The 16,213-nt window shown below is 39.6% G+C and overlaps 1 protein-coding gene across 1 annotated transcript in view; it reads left to right on the top strand.

Annotated features, from left to right (window-relative positions):
* The window catches only part of CAT (catalase), a 43,892-nt gene that overhangs the window by 10,620 nt on the left and 17,059 nt on the right, over positions 1–16,213 (top strand). Inside the window, exons 2-9 of the mRNA XM_053561135.1 lie at positions 430–601; positions 2,209–2,319; positions 3,904–4,034; positions 4,809–4,913; positions 5,798–5,923; positions 9,215–9,406; positions 9,795–9,947; positions 15,548–15,686. Coding sequence (XP_053417110.1) covers positions 430–601; positions 2,209–2,319; positions 3,904–4,034; positions 4,809–4,913; positions 5,798–5,923; positions 9,215–9,406; positions 9,795–9,947; positions 15,548–15,686 — 1,129 coding nt within the window. The remainder of the gene's footprint in view (positions 1–429; positions 602–2,208; positions 2,320–3,903; positions 4,035–4,808; positions 4,914–5,797; positions 5,924–9,214; positions 9,407–9,794; positions 9,948–15,547; positions 15,687–16,213) is intronic.

The following is a 16,213-nucleotide window of genomic DNA, read 5'->3' as shown; positions in this document are numbered from 1 at the left end:
CTGGGGGCTTTCTGTGTGGACTTGGAGGCTCTCTAGAGCAGGTGCTGAGAAATTGTCAGGCTACCTGACAAAGTGTTCACTTTCAAGTGTATCTGACCCTTTGGGGCCCTTCTGTCTGGGAGCTTTCTGTGTGGACTTGGAGGCTCTCTAGAGCAGGTGCTGAGAAATTGTCAGGCTACCAACTGCCTTTCTGCTGTTCAGAGCAAGTCTCTTAGCAGGTTGGTGTTGAGATTTGTCAAGAATTTCTAAGACCTGACTATAAATTTCAGGCAGTGGCATATATTGTATTGTTCCTTTAGATATAGGAAATTTAAAAAGAATTTGGGCAAATGGTATAAATACTGCAAAATAATGTGCCTGGTGACAATGTGAATTAGAGTTTGATCATACTGACTTACCTTCACTTTTCTTCCTTTTATGTTCACTTAGAAACCTGATGTTCTGACCACTGGGGCTGGTATCCCAATAGGAGACAAACTTAACATTATGACAGTTGGGCCCCGTGGGCCTCTTCTTGTTCAGGATGTGGTTTTCACTGATGAAATGGCTCACTTTGACCGAGAGAGAATTCCTGAGAGAGTCGTGCATGCTAAAGGGGCAGGTGAGAGCTGTGTTCATTTGCTGTAAAAGGATTGTTTCATGGCACTTAAGTCAAAAATTATTTCCCGAAGGCTTGGAGGACCTTAAACGGAAATGCCAAATCTTCATTCTGGGAGAAAGGAAAAATGTCCATCCTGGGGGGGATTAGTATTTAAATGATGGTATTTCCTTAGATTGAACATTAAATATAAAATAGTTTATTTTAAAAATTGTAATCTTCCAATTCTTCTTTTATGCAGTTCTTTGAAGGAATAAAAATATCTTAAGTCCTCACTGAATGATGTCAATAGGTTCTTAGAAACTGCAGCTTTGAGCAAATAATATAAAACAAAACCAATTTTATCATAAGCTAATTGATACAAAGTTAAATTCCTAAAGCATATTTCTAGTCTCATCAAACTTGTAATATTAAACTTTGAGATAAATGTATCAATACATACTTTAACAAATTAAGGTAATTATTTACCCCCTTTTTCTAGTTCTGGATCACTGGAGCCTCTCCTGGTAGCTCAGGGTGCAAGGCAGGGACCAGTCCTGGCTAGGACTCCTTTCCACCCAAGGGCAGACCCACACATCACATGTGCACACACACTCCCTCAGACTGGGACCATTTAGATGTGCCAGTTAACCTAAGGTACACATCTGTGGGTTGTGGAAGGAAACTAGACTATTGGGAAAGAAACCCACGTAGACACTGCAGGAACATGCAGACTGCACATGGACTGGCTCCAGCCAGGAACCATTTTTTCTTCTCATCAACATTATAACGAGGTAACATCGAACAAAACACCATTATTCAAAGACCTGCTGTACAGAAATACAGACATAGACACATGTACTGCAATCACAACTTCGTTTAAATGGTGCACTTATCGAATAAATACTGGAATGAACTGTGAACTTGAGGATAGTTGTATTAACAAGTGGTGGGTTTGTGGGGGTTTTTCCTTTCCTTTTGCCCAAAAATTCTGTACAAAATTTCTATTGCTTTTATAACAGACACAAAAGATGGGGGTGGTATTTAAAAGAAACAGAATTTTTTAGCTCCAAGGGAAAGAGGAACAAGTTTTTCTCTTAGCTTGCTTACTTGGACTTCTGGTTAGGATTTCTACCTTTCTTAATCTCTTCTTTTTAGGTAAGATGTCTTCCCATCTTCTCTGGCTTTTTTTGCATGTGTCTTGTCCATAATGACTTGATGTGCTGTTGAGTTTGTTGCCTGGCTCTGTGGCATCCTTGCTTTCCCTGTTAAGTGCTGAAACTATTCTTTCCCTGTATTTTCTCTCCTCCCTGTTCCCTTTCTCTCCTAGGTCCCTCCTGTACTTACGGGCCCTCTGAGGCCCTGTGTCCTTGGGTCAGCCCTGACTACTTTCAGCCGCACTCATCTCTTCCTCTTGGCTTCAGCTGTGTGCAGCCTGGTTTAGCACTGAAGGATATCATAGGGTTTGGCATTTCACCCTTGTAGATTTGTGTTTGGGCATTTCCCCTTCTCCCGTCACATTGGAAGCTCCCGGAAGGCTGGTGTTACACCATTGGTTTCTCTCCTCTCTAAGATGCCTGGTGGTCTCAGTAATGGTTTCATGGTGGGGATTTCTGTGTCCTTTTCATTAGGTGCCTTTGGCTACTTTGAAGTGACACATGACATTACTAAATATTCCAAGGCAAAGGTGTTTGAGCATATTGGAAAGAGGACTCCCATTGCAGTTCGGTTCTCCACTGTTGGTAAGTCAGTCTGTTATCATGACTGCTAATGCATAACTCAGCCTGCACCTTATCTGGGACATTTATAACTTAATTTCAAGAACAACATATTAGAAAATAGGAAATAAGCACTTCTCCAAATTATAGCAAGATTTTATAGTAGAAAAAATATTTGGAGATATGTAGGAAGTTACTTAGTTTCTGTTTGTTGAGGCCTTAGGAAATCACGTTTATGCAGAGGCTATCCCTGCAATTCTGTGACATTTGGAAAGAGGTTTCTTACAAGTGGTTGCCTCTGTGGGAAGTATAGAGTAGAGATCTTATTCAGTAATCACAACAGCCACCCTTCACTGAGAGTTAACTCTATGCCAACCATGGTTAGAGGCTTCACAGATACTATCATCTGTAGAGCTGCTTTGCAGGGTGTGATTATTTGCATTACAGAGAGGTTAAGTGATTTTTCATGTTACAAAGCTAATACTAGATCTATCTTACTACATCTCAACACACTACAAGGTGTAATTAATTTTGTTTCTGTGTTAGCCTCTGTTTATTTTTAAAATACTCTGAATGCAAAAATAAATTAAGAATAAGAACCTATATTTTAACTTATTTTTAAACTAATTTTCCTAATATTAACCTTCTCATTTTGGCAATTTATTATTTTTGTTCACCACCTTAATCTTCATAACTATTCTCTCTTCTTTTCTTTTACTTTTTTAAAGTTATTGCTTTTTAAAATATTTATTTATTTGAGACAGAGTCTCACTTTGCTGACTGTGGTGTCATAGCTCACAGCAACCTCAAACTCTTGGGTTCAAGTGATTCTCTTGCCTCAACCTCCCGAGTAGCTGGGACTACAGGTGCCTGCTACAATACTTGGCTATTTTTAGAGATGGGGTCTTGCTCTTGCTCAGACTGGTCTCCAAATCCTGAGGTCAAGGAATCCACCCACCTCAGCCTCCCGGAGTGCTAAGATTACAGGCATAAGCCTCTGTGCTGGGCTCTCTCTTCCTTTATTTTTATTTATTTATTTTTTTTTGTAGAGACAGAGTCTCACTGTACCGCCCTCGGGTAGAGTGCCGTGGCGTCACACAGCTCACAGCAACCTCCAACTCCTGGGCTTAAGTGATTCTCTTGCCTCAGCCTCCCGAGTAGCTGGGACTACAGGCACCCGCCACAACGCCCGGCTATTTTTTTTTTTTTTTTTTTTGTTGCAGTTTGGCTGGGGCTGGGTTTGAACCCGCCACCCTCGGCATATGGGGCTGGCGCCCTACTCACTGAGCCACAGGCGCCGCCCATCTTCCTTTATTTTAATAAAACTTTTAATTACTTGTTGGAACAAAGTTATCATAGGTTGAATAGATAACCTCTCGGCTGTTATTGCATATACTTTCTTATTACTCTCAATTAATTCCTTTGTTTGATTTGTAGACCGAATTAGCTGGTGGGTGGCAGAAGTAATAACCTCAGGCACTTAAATACCTGATTTACTTCCAGGAAATGGATTGAAAAGGGTAGATCCCAATGTCTCTTTATGACTTTAGGCTTATTGGATGCAAAGTACTTTGGTTGATGTTTCATTTTCCCATTTGAATATTATAGCTGGAGAATCGGGCTCAGCTGACACAGTTCGTGACCCTCGTGGGTTTGCAGTGAAATTTTACACAGAAGATGGTAACTGGGATCTTGTTGGAAATAACACCCCAATTTTCTTCATCAGGGATGCCATATTGGTAGGTGATAGAATATTTTGTACTCTCCAATGTTTTTTTAATTTAAATTGATATTCACACAGATTGGCATTTGAGGAGGAACCCCAAGAAAGAAGAGAATTTGGGCTGTCCGGATTGCCTTTTTAGATATGTTTTTCTGTATTTAATAAGATCAAGTAACAACACTTACCACGGGTCTTAGATTTGACATTTTAAGATTCATTGACTTCATGGGAATTAAGTTCAGTTTTCCTTGCAGAGCATTGAAGATTAGAAAAAGAGGACTTTGCCCTAGAAACCAGTATGAGGGGTGGTCCATTTTTTTCCTTAAAGAAATACTATAGCTTTTGGGGGTGGGGGAAGCGGAGAGCAGAGAGAGAAAGAAGGAGGGAGGGGTGGGGAAAGGAAGAGAGAGAGGGAAGGAGGGAGGGGGGTGGGGCCTTGGTGTGTGCCACACCTTTTAGGGGCAAGACACGATTGCAAGAGGGACTTTACCTAACAAATGCAATCAGTGTAACCTGGCTTATTGTACCCTCAATGAATCCCCAACAATAAAAAAAAAAAAAAAAAAAAGAAATACTATAGCTTTGAGTAGATTTGAAATACTGTAGGGTATCATAGCTACTAATTTTATATCCTCAGTAAAGTTTATTTTATGGTTTGGCAGTTTAAAATTCCAGGGTTATGTTTAAAATTATAATCTATAAGGCTGGAGTAGGCCATGTATAATGAATGTAAAACACCCTAATTCCTGTAAACTTAGTTTTTGGATTTTTTTTCTCTTTTTCCATTTAGTTTCCATCCTTTATCCACAGCCAAAAGAGAAATCCTCAGACACACCTGAAGGATCCAGATATGGTCTGGGACTTCTGGAGTTTACGTCCTGAGTCTCTGCATCAGGTGGGAACACTTTCTTCTGCTGTATGAAGTGTTAATTTTTCCTCATGTTGTATTTCTCCACTTTGGGATATTTGATTGGATGGAATTGGCTTCTATCTTTTATTTTTAGAGGTTTCCTCAGATTTCTGGATCATGAAGAGTTTTATAATGACTGATTTTGTTAATTGTCCCCTATTCAGAGGCCTTAGTGATAATAATAGATAGCTAGAAGCAATATCAATTAATATTTAGTGGTATTAAAAATTAAATTCTCAAAAAAAAAAAAGAATTAAATTCTCTAGTCTGGGGTAAAATGCTGAATTAGGGAAACGAGGGGAAAGTAGTACCAAATTTGCTATTAAAATGAACTTTGAATGACAAGATAGACTAGTTTTTAGACTTTTTTAGCTTTCCTTCCCAGCATTTTTTTTTTTTTGTAGAGACAGAGTCTCACTTTATGGCCCTCGGTAGAGTGCCATGGCATCACACAGCTCACAGCAACCTCCAACTCCTGGGCTTAAGCGATTCTCTTGCCTCAGCCTCCCGAGTAGCTGGGACTACAGGTGCCCGCCACAACGCCCAGCTATTTTTTGGTTGCAGTTCAGCCGGGGCCGGGTTTGAACCCGCCACCCTCGGTATATGGGGCCTGCGCCTTACTGACTGAGCCACAGGCGCCGCCCTCCTTCCCAGCATTTTGAGTCATGCTGGTAATGATTTATATATCACTCTGCTCTATAATTCTTCTGTGTATTACCATTTGCATATGAAGTGATAATGGTAACCTTTCCCTTTGGAAATTGGCTAGTGTGTTTCATGTCATTAAGGGATTTTCTGGAAATAGGAATGTCCTAAAAATCTAGGATGTTCAAATGGAAAATTTTAGGCTTTCTATTTCTATTTCTTAGGTTTCTTTCTTGTTCAGTGATCGAGGGATTCCCGATGGTCATCGTCACATGAATGGATATGGATCGCACACTTTCAAGCTGGTGAATGCCAGTGGAGAGGCAGTGTATTGCAAATTCCATTATAAGGTATGGAAGATTGCCTTTGGGGCAGAGGGTATGAGACTCCTATCACACCCCCTCCTTATTTCTCCTGAAGGGTTGAGATTAAGGCTTCTCCTACCTTTCTTTCACCTCCACCCCCAAGGATGGCAGGTGAGGATCTAGGTGATCAGCACCATGAGTGTTGTGTTGGCCACCACCTGAGTGGAAAAATTCACTCTGCCCAATAAAAATAGCTGTGTCGGGAGACTGAGGCAGGAGGACCATTGGCTTAGGAGTTGGTGGTTGCAGTAAGCTCTGTATTACCCTATGCCAGGCAACCAAACAAGACCCTGTCTCAAAACAAACAAACAAACAAAAAAACAAAAACAAACAAACAAAACTCCCCAAAACAAAACAAAAAAACCTTTCTTATCCTTTTGGGACCCTGTGAGTTTCACCATAAATCATAAATATTTAGGAAAAAAATGTTCCTTTTGTGCTGGCCTTCTGGTTTCATGATTTTGGTGTTAGCAGGTTCACAATGAGATTGCACTTTTCTCCCTGGAGTGGGAATAGATAAGATTTTGGTTTGGGCTCATAGATAAGAAGATAATATAGGCCTCTAGGGTGAAGAAAACCATCTAGTTTAGCTTTTCTAGAGTTCTTTGTTGGAGTTTGGGGTGAAGCTTTTACCAGATGAAGAGTCCGGCTGTCTCTCGCTATCAGCCAATATGCAGAGTCAAGGATAGGTCCATACAAGCTTTGTTTGTCAGAAGAGCAGCAATTCTGGAGAGCAGTTCTGCCTCAGTTACAATTCTAATAACTTTTATAATGAAATATAAAGAAACCAACCTAGAAAATTTTAACTTTATCTGATAGGAAGTAACATTAAAATAGTCTTCCATTCTAACAATACAAAATGTGATTTTCACTTTAACAAAATATCTAAGAAAAGCATCAGAGAAAACATGGTATCATCAAAGTAACATTTACTCTACTAATATCATGACATGTGACTACCTCCTCAGAGTCTCCTGAGGTAAACATCCTCACAATCAGGAGAAATCTTAACTAGATAATCACAGAAGGTATGTGGGGAAGGCTGAGCAGGTCAGCTGTACTGCCTCAGCTTAGCTTCTCAGACTCCATCTTGTAGGCCCCTTTTCTGGCTTCAAATCCCTAGAAAACAGTAGTGTTAGGATGCTTTACCTTTCCTAGTCCTGAGTCATTGTCCTGAGCACAGTTATCTTCAGGGGTCCAGAAGGGGACCAAGGCAGATTGGAGCACATACCAATCTCACCATCACTTCCAAGATCTCATGCTATTTTTTTTTTTTTTTTGCGGCTTTTGGCTGGGGCTGGGTTTGAACCCAGCAGCTCCGGCATATGGGGCCGGTGCCCTACTCCTTTGAGCCACAGGCCCCGCCTAATCTCATGCTATTTTTATGAAAGCATTTTTCTCCTACTTTATTAAGTCATCCATTCATTTATTTAGCATTTGTTGAGTTTGAACAAGGCAAATAAGTAAAATTAATTACAAATGTCAGAAAACATAATTATACTTTTTTATTACATTTGTATAGTCAGATCAAATCAGTTATTGATCTGGAGAGCTTTTGAGAACCTTTTAATCAACTGAAATGTTTTAAAGGGCCCTCTTTGTATGATTTTGGTGCATTTATTATAAGTGATACTACCAGTCTCCAGAGTGTTAGAGATATTCCCACAGACCTTCAGAAGGTTAGTTAAAAACAGAGGCCTGAGAACTTCCATTTCCAAATACTACTGCTAAAATAAGCGGACAAAACTGGAGTCATGACAAATACAGCCTCCCTCTAAAGACATCCAAAATCTGTTTTCTTCTATCCTGTGTTAATCTTTGTTTGAACAACTAATGTAGGTATATCAAACAGGAAAACTGTCACCTTTCTTTATATTTATGATTTAGATCTATAATCTTTGACAAGGAATAGTTTTAAGAAGTAGTTGACCCCAAAAGGGAAGTATTTGTAATTGCCAAAAAGAGAAGTATAGTCACGTAGAGCAGGACTAAATAATTGTAGTCTAGCCGGTAGCTTTGGAGTTAGGCCAACCTAAACTTAAGTCTTCCCTCTCCTAGAGAGCTATGGCCTTGGAGATAGTGTACAAGTTCTTTGTACTCCAGTTTGTCTCACTGTAAAGTTGGGATAGTACTATAAACTGTTCACAGTTCTGGATTGCTTATGAGTCTATTCAGCAGAGAGTTTGAAGGTAGCCTGAAATCTACATGAAATCATCAGTCTAAATTGTTCTAATCTATAATTATTCTTTTCTAAACCCAAAGGGCTTTGGTTAAAATTACAAAGATAATAATAATGTACCTGCATCCTATTGCTTTGAAACTTATCTCTTTGCAAAATTTAATTCATTTAATCACACTATTTAATGTAATAGCTCTTTGAGTGATATGGAGATGGTGACCTTCATTTTTTTAATCCTGGAAGGTGGCTTCACTTCTGATCCAATGGTAAGAAGAGTTCAAACCTTGCCACTGACTAGATAGAGTTGCGATTTATGTGGTAGAAATAGACAAGGCTTCATAGTTGATTGTTGCTAAGGAATCTTCCCAGAGCACTTGGCTTGTTGGGGGTCTTTCAGAATAAGGTAGATAAGGTCAATCCACTAAAGAGCAGTATGGTATGAATATAGCACCACTTGTGAAAGTGACAGGACTTCTTTGGGTTTTAATGGCTTGTTTGGAAAGTCAAAATACGAATTTTACCTGCTCATGGTCAGAGAACTGGCTCAGAGTGGCTATACTGAAGTTCTTTAAGCTCTAGGAGATATGATTCTGAGATTTATTAAAAAAAAAAAAGGCAAAGGTGATGGTGTAGAGATTCTAGCTGAGCACAATCTCAGTAATTGATTTGAGCTGTCATAAAATGGGAATTAAAAATTACATTAAAAAGAGAAGCCCTTTCATTTTATTGATCTTTTGCTTATTTTTAAAATGTTTTGATTTTTCTGCTTCCAAAAATAACATGAGTAAAAAATTTAAATAATATAGAATATGGAAAGGGAAAAAAGGACTAATTTTAAATATGAAATGTACAGGGAGAATCCTCTTGAAATTTAAATCAAGATAATCAGGTAGAATTTATTGAAAAGTTCATTAGTATCAAATTGGAAACATTCAAGTACTGTTGTGAAGAAAGTTCAACTTCTACTACTTGGAATTAAAAAAAAAAAAGTTTCTTCTTTGGGTAGCATTACTCTTAATCTTTCAATGAACCACTGATTTAATTCTGGTAACTTGGATGGTAGGTTTCAGTTTGAACTTCTTTCCTCCATTTTGTAGACTGACCAGGGCATCCAAAACCTTTCTGTTGAAGATGCAGCAAGGCTTTCCCAGGAAGACCCTGACTACGGCCTCCGGGACCTTTTTAATGCCATTGCCACAGCAAACTACCCGTCCTGGACTTTTTACATCCAAGTCATGACATTTAGTCAGGCAGAAACTTTTCCATTTAATCCATTTGATGTCACCAAGGTGAGTCGGTAACAACTGTATTGTTTTCTTGTTTTAAGTTTCTTTTGACCTAATTTAAAAAGATTTCCAGTCAAGCATTCACAATGATGGGGAGGTCATATCCAAAATACAGTGGTAACTCTTATAAGTAGCTTCATATATTGTTAATAGTGGGGAACACGTTTTGAAAAGCTAATATTCTTTTTCCTAGGGAAAGTGTCAATATTTACCATTTACTGTTGTGAGAGATTCAGCTAATGTACTCAACTGAAGTTCTTATCATGTTATATCGAATTAAAAACTATTATTTTCACTGCCTTGATTATATTTCAAAGCTGGTATTTTTATGGGTAGCTTTAATTTCCTTCACTTGGCTGTCTGGTAATTGCGAATTTGACATTATTTTCAGATTTGGCCTCACAAAGACTTCCCTCTTATCCCAGTTGGTAAACTGGTCTTAAATCGGAATCCAGTTAATTACTTTGCTGAGGTTGAACAGATCGCCTTTGACCCAAGCAACATGCCTCCTGGCATTGAGCCCAGCCCTGACAAAATGCTTCAGGTGAGCCTGGTGAGGTGTTCGGAGGCAGGTTTCCATGTGCACACACACACCGTTTGCAGTTTGGCGTGGTAGTTATGAGAAGAATTAACTAGAGCATTCTTTAAACCTTAATCTGGGTGCTCAGTTCCCCATGGGACTCACTGAGCTGAATAAACCAAGTAAAAGCTCAATTCCATAATTAAAATGTCTGCATATGTGAAGATATGAAGGCTTAGTTTCCTAAATTTTTTTTTTTTTTTTGTAGAGACAGTCTCACTTTATGGCCCTCGGTAGAGTGCCATGGCCTCACACAGCTCACAGCAACCTCCAACTCCTGGGTTTTTAAGCGATTCTCCTGCCTCAGCCTCCCGAGTAGCTGGGACTACAGGCGCCCGCCACAACGCCTGGCTATTTTTTTTTGGTTGCAGTTTTGGCTGGGGCCGTAGTTTCCTAAATTTTTAAAAAAGATGTAATAGAAATGTCTAGGTATTTGTAGAAAAAGCATAGTCCATTTAGTTTGTTAACTATTAACAGGAAGGAATGTAGTTAACTGGTCAGCGTAAGTATTCATTTCCTTTTTCTTGGCCATGCTCACATTTTGCCATCTGTAAGAAGAGATCTGGGGGTGATCTTTATCAACGCGGTTTGTGTTGCCAGTGAGAAAGGCGGTAGATTGATTTAACAATTTGTCTTGGTAGTGTTGCTAGGCAATCAGTATCGCTCTTCAGTATTTTCTTCCAAGAGTACAAAGAGTGAAAAATTCTACTTTGCACCAGGATCAATAGGAAAATAATTGGCTTAATGATTAGTATATAAGTCAATATTTTGTGTTTTTGGACTATGACCATGAGACCAAGTTCAAAGATGATGCCCTCGATCAGACCACAGTGACTGAGGGTGCTTCTTTTCTTTTTTTTTTCATCTTTGATTTTTTTAATTTAAAAATTAATAAATAACTTAATGACAAGTATAATAGTTTAATCTCTGTACATAATGCCACACGTACATCTACATGAGGGAACACTGTATGTTTTACCTTGGTTTTGTATCAAAATTTTTACTTGAATCTTTCCAAGAATCACCGTCTGTTAGGGAAACAATTACGATCAAACTATGAAATGATTCTGAAAATATTTTTTTCTTTATTTTTGAAGATACTTTTATTTTTAAGGAGGAATTAGCTCATCTTCAGAGGTTCATTTTTGACTCTGCAGATAAAAAAAGTGTTTTTTGTCTAGACTGGTTTGAAACAGTGACATTATTTTGTGTACTAGGATGCCCTCTTGTTTAGACAGATGGGTAGTACTGACTATAATAGTGCTAACACCCTTATTTCAATTCGCTGAGATAGCTGGGTTTCTTAAAACATAAGGAGAGAGAACATGTTGCAAACATTTTTATAACTTTAGTTAAAAACAGTATAAAAACATGAAACACATTTTTAAATTTCGAGTCTACATGAAACAATTGCACTTCCTTCCTGGTGCAGGATCAACTTTGCACAAAAATATTTCTCAATTCTGTTTGATACTCAGGGATTTGAATCCTCATATAGTGTTTCCGCAAAAGATAGGGGTGTGTGTGTGTGTGTGTGTGTGTGTGAGTTTGAAATTGAAGTGTACAAAAAAAAAAAAAGAAATTGAAGCGTACATCTGCAGTATTGTTTTGAGTCACCCCCCCAGAGTGTCTTGAGACCCTTTCACCAAGGCCAGCCGCTCTGCGTTTGGCATGTGATCAGTGAGGGGCATAGGTCAGCAGTATCTGATTCCAATTCAGGTTTCAGTCAGAGGACAAGTTGAGGTTCCTGTGGTTTTATTTTTTTTTGAATAACATTTTTGCTAAGATATTAGGAACATCTGAAGCTTATATAGAAAGTCAAGTTTCTCATTAGTTCCATTAGTTTGACCGTTATAAATTGAGTCCCTATTTACTGTGTGTAATAGAGTGTTCTGGGTGCTATGATAGATATGAAAACAGAGGATACTGATAACATAAGGCAGAATGCCACGGTGAATCAGAAGGTGAAGTTTGTCGGATAGTTTCATGAACAAGATAGCATTTGATATGGGTTTTGATTTTCAATAGGCAAAATGGGACAGGAGTAAAAAAGGAAATGAGTAAAAACGGACAAACTATAGTCACTGTTTCCTCAGTGAGAAGAGTGGAGTTTCTGCAGGTTCATTGGGTGTATGTCAGAGGGGACCTTAAATGCGTGAGTAGGAGTTTGTACAGTTGTTTGTCCCTTCTAGGAAAAGAAAAGTTTTGAAAAATGTGGTCTGATGTGTATATATTTACATGTATATGAGTAGATATGTATATATCAAGGGGAATCACTCATTTTGGTGATAAATAGAAAAAATGGGAAATTAGAGAAGGGGAATAGAAAAAGAAAGCCAAGCTGATTGAGCAGAATCAGAGGATAAGCAGAAGTTGCCTTGAAACTGTGGAGCAGAGGAAGTCCTGACAGTGACCCGGGCCCTTGAGCCTCCTTGTCCAGTGGTTGGAAAAGCTGAACCATGTGAAGGAGAGGCTCAGAGGATTCACCAAGGTGTGGAAATGTCATGGGCAGAACCAAGGCTGTATAACCCTGCTGTTGAGGGAATAGGTTGAGGAATAAAAGACACCCAAAATCTTTGCACCAGAATCCAAGTCAATATAGGTCTCTGGAATCACATTGGGACCCCAAGGCACTCAGCAGTGTTGACTCTTACAACCTGAAGAACAATTAAGTGTGGGGAACCTGTGGCCTTACGGCCACGTGTGGCTTTCCAGATCCCCTTGACCAAATCCAAACTTCACAGAACAAATCCCTTTATTGAAAGTATTTGTACTGGAAAATTTGGATTCAAAGGGCTCCACTCAAGAATCTAGAAGGCCACTTGTGGCCCCAAGGCTGCAGAGTCTCCACCCCTCTCTGAGGCATCTGTTGAAACTGTGGGAAAGAGAGTGAAATGGATGACAAGTGGAAATTAATATAATTTCCTGCCGGATGCTGTGGCTCACACCTATAATCCTTGCACTTTGGGAGGCTGAAGCAGGAAGACTACTAGAGGCCAGGAGTTTAAGACTAGCCTGATCAACAGATCCCAATCTCTACAAAAAAACAGAAAAATTATTTGGCCCTGGTACAGCCCTGTAGTCCCAACTACACAGGAGGCTGAGGTAGGAGAATCACTTGAGCCTAGGAGTTTGAGGTTGTTGTGAGCTATGATGATGTCAATGTACTCTAGACAAGGCAACAGAATGAGACCCTCTTTAAAAAAAAAAACGGTGTGTGTGTATATGTTATACATATATCTAGTTAATATATCTAGTTAATATAATTAGATATATAATTTCTATTAGCATTAATTTCGGTTTGGCAAATATATCTGTTTTAAATTCAGTGTGCTGTCTTTATAGTTTTTTAAAATGAATTTTTAAAAAGTGTTTGAAAGAGGGGCAGCGCCTGTGGCTCAAAGGAGTAGGGCACTGGCCCCATATGCTGGAGGTGGTGGGTTCAAACTCAGCCCCGGCGAAAAACTGCAAAAAAAAAAAGTGTTTGAAAGAGCTTTCCTAAGTTTTGCTAAGTGAGCATTCCTAGCCTAGCTTTTCCCATAACTTCTTTTAGTTATGAATCACAATGCCGTGGAACATGTTAGAAGGCCTATTGTACTCAGCCATTTGGTGACCCAGTGAGGAATCATTTAAGGTTTTTTCAGTAGACAAATAATATAATCTGAGTAGGGCCCAGGGAAGATTCTTTTGGCAAGAACAAGTGGTTGTATTGTTGGATTAGGGGTGATGTGGAGAGCCAGTTAAGAGGGCTTCGAAATTATTCCTGTTGAGAGCTAATGAGCACTGTAGCTTGAGTGGTGGCCATTGGTATATTAATGGCCAGTGTTCTTGGTTACCTTTTAACAAGGTAGTATTAGTGGATTTCATAATTTTATCCAAAGTGGTGAGCCAGTTGACGGTGAAATGGACAAAGTGGCATAATACAAGTCCCAGACTGTCCCCTGAGCATCTGGTGGTGCAGGTGCAGCCTTTTTTTACCCCCATACTGTGCACTTACTTGGAGTTGGAGAAGTTATGCTGATGGGTAGAGTGGGAAAAGATTGTTGAGCTTTTTCATCCAGGTCCAGCAAGGGAGTTTAGGCACAGAGCTTTGTGTAAGGCCTAGATTCAAATTGGTGTCAGGATAGGGCCTCACAATGCCCATTTCCCAACCTTTTTTGGCCTCCACCCATAGGTGGGGTAGGGTTGCCTGATAATCATAAGGTAATACAAACTCACAATTGTATGATAGAGGCTATATCCAGGAGCTGCTTGGGGTACAGTTTTATCTTCCATCCTGTTGATAGAGCACAACTTTTTGAGCCAAAGGAGGCAACCAGCTTCCAAACTATAAGTGGTTATTAGTCATGGCTGCGTGGCCAATCATCTAAATATGGCCTTAGACTTGAAATGATTATGGGAGGTGAGTCCTACAGTGAAGAGCCAATTATCAGCCGAACAAAATAAGTGTTTAAGTTGCTGTATTCAGGTGGGTCTTTATTTTGCCTCATAGAATTAGGGATATGAGAATACTATTGGCTTGGCACCCATAGCACAGTGGTTACATACACCGAAGGTGGTGGGTTTGAACCCGGCCTGGGCCAGCTAACTAACAATGACAACTGCAACAAGAAATACCCAGGCATTGTGGTGGGTGCCTGTAGTCGCAGCTACTTGGGAGGCTGAGGCAAGAGAATTGCTTGAGCCCCAGAGTTTGAGGTTGCTGTGAGCTGTGATGCCATGGCACTCTACTGAGGGCAACACAGTGAGACTCTGTTTTAAAAAAAAAAAAAAAGAATACTGTTTAAGGTTGAAGGCCAAAGATAAAGTCAATGAAACCAAAATTGCCCGTAGAGTAGAATTTTGAATAATGGAACACTTAAGTAATTAGATATTAATATAGAATTCATCATAAAGTTTTTGTTTCAGCATTAACTGAAAGAAATTTCAAAACCCTTACCATTCTGCCTTGGTTAATATGTAACATCACTTAATCTTAGATTCATTACCTTTGGCATTTGGCATTGTAGGGCCATCATTTTGAACCGTAACATTCTTGTAATACTTTCTTTATATCTAGGAAGTCTCAGAGTTTCTTTATATCTGAAAAAACTCAAAAGGAAACATGCAAGGTATTTCTGAACAGTTTCCTATACAGCTGTTTTTGTAGAAATCTGTGGCTTTTTGTTAAAAGCAAATGATTGATTCTTCCCCTGGAGTAGAGGAATGGAAGGAGTGGAATTAATTAAGGATTCCAGATTTTAGCAAATTTGTTTTATGAAGTAATACTTCCTTGGGAATGGAAAGTAATAGCCTATAAGTCAAGACATTAACTTGTTATTTGATGAGGAAAAAAGAGGTGTTATTATCTAAAACAGATGTGAACATTTATGGTTGACCATATGGCATGGGAAATGAAGGACTGGCCAGTTAGGGAGAACTCATTTCGTAAGAGGAGAGACTTGGCTCTTTGTGGTAGCCAGGTACAGAGAATTTTGTACTTCAAATTCTAGAATGGAGTTGATGGCCTGTCTTCCTTTCTACGTTACTGCCTCCAGTCAATGATGTTGCATTTATTACCTCAGGGCCGCCTATTTTCCTATCCTGACACTCATCGCCACCGTCTGGGACCCAACTATCTTCAGTTACCTGTGAACTGTCCCTACCGAGCTCGAGTGGCCAACTATCAGCGTGACGGCCCCATGTGCTTGCAGGACAACCAGGGTAGGCCTGAAGACATTTGGCTCCCCCTTGAGGGTCCAGGGCATGTGGGGTAGTTGGGATGGGACAGCAGGTCAGTGGCTTTCAAACTGGCCCCATGGAATCTCCTGCTCTTTGTGGGTACTCACCACAACTGGGTGTTTTTTGCCCATCAGTGAAGGTTTAAACCGCCTGAGGACTTTCCATGTTTTTATCTATTTTATGTATTTTATTGAGACCTCCCCCCTCAGATGTTACTTACTGTCCCTCTGAGAGTTAAAGGCAGGGAGAAAGATCTTTCGCACTGGCTGTAGTACTGTAACATCCAACTTCGGAGTTAGGTCTTACAAAATGGACAATTCCTTAACTCACTTTTAAGTCACCAAGACTTAGATCCTTGGAAGTGTAAACCTCAGTTCGGGCCTTTTGTTTTTCTTTGCAGTTCTGTTGAAGCCCTGGGGGAGCAAGTCTAGCAAGAATTTAGAGGGGATAGGGCAGGCTGGGGACAGAGGAGAAGGAGGGGATAGAGCAAATCAAGGGATTTTCCCCCC

The sequence above is a fragment of the Nycticebus coucang genome, chromosome 14, assembly GCF_027406575.1.
Source record: "Nycticebus coucang isolate mNycCou1 chromosome 14, mNycCou1.pri, whole genome shotgun sequence".
Lineage (NCBI taxonomy): Eukaryota > Metazoa > Chordata > Mammalia > Primates > Lorisidae > Nycticebus > Nycticebus coucang.
Note: the sequence above shows the minus strand (reverse complement) of the source record. Positions and strands in the feature narration are given on the sequence as shown.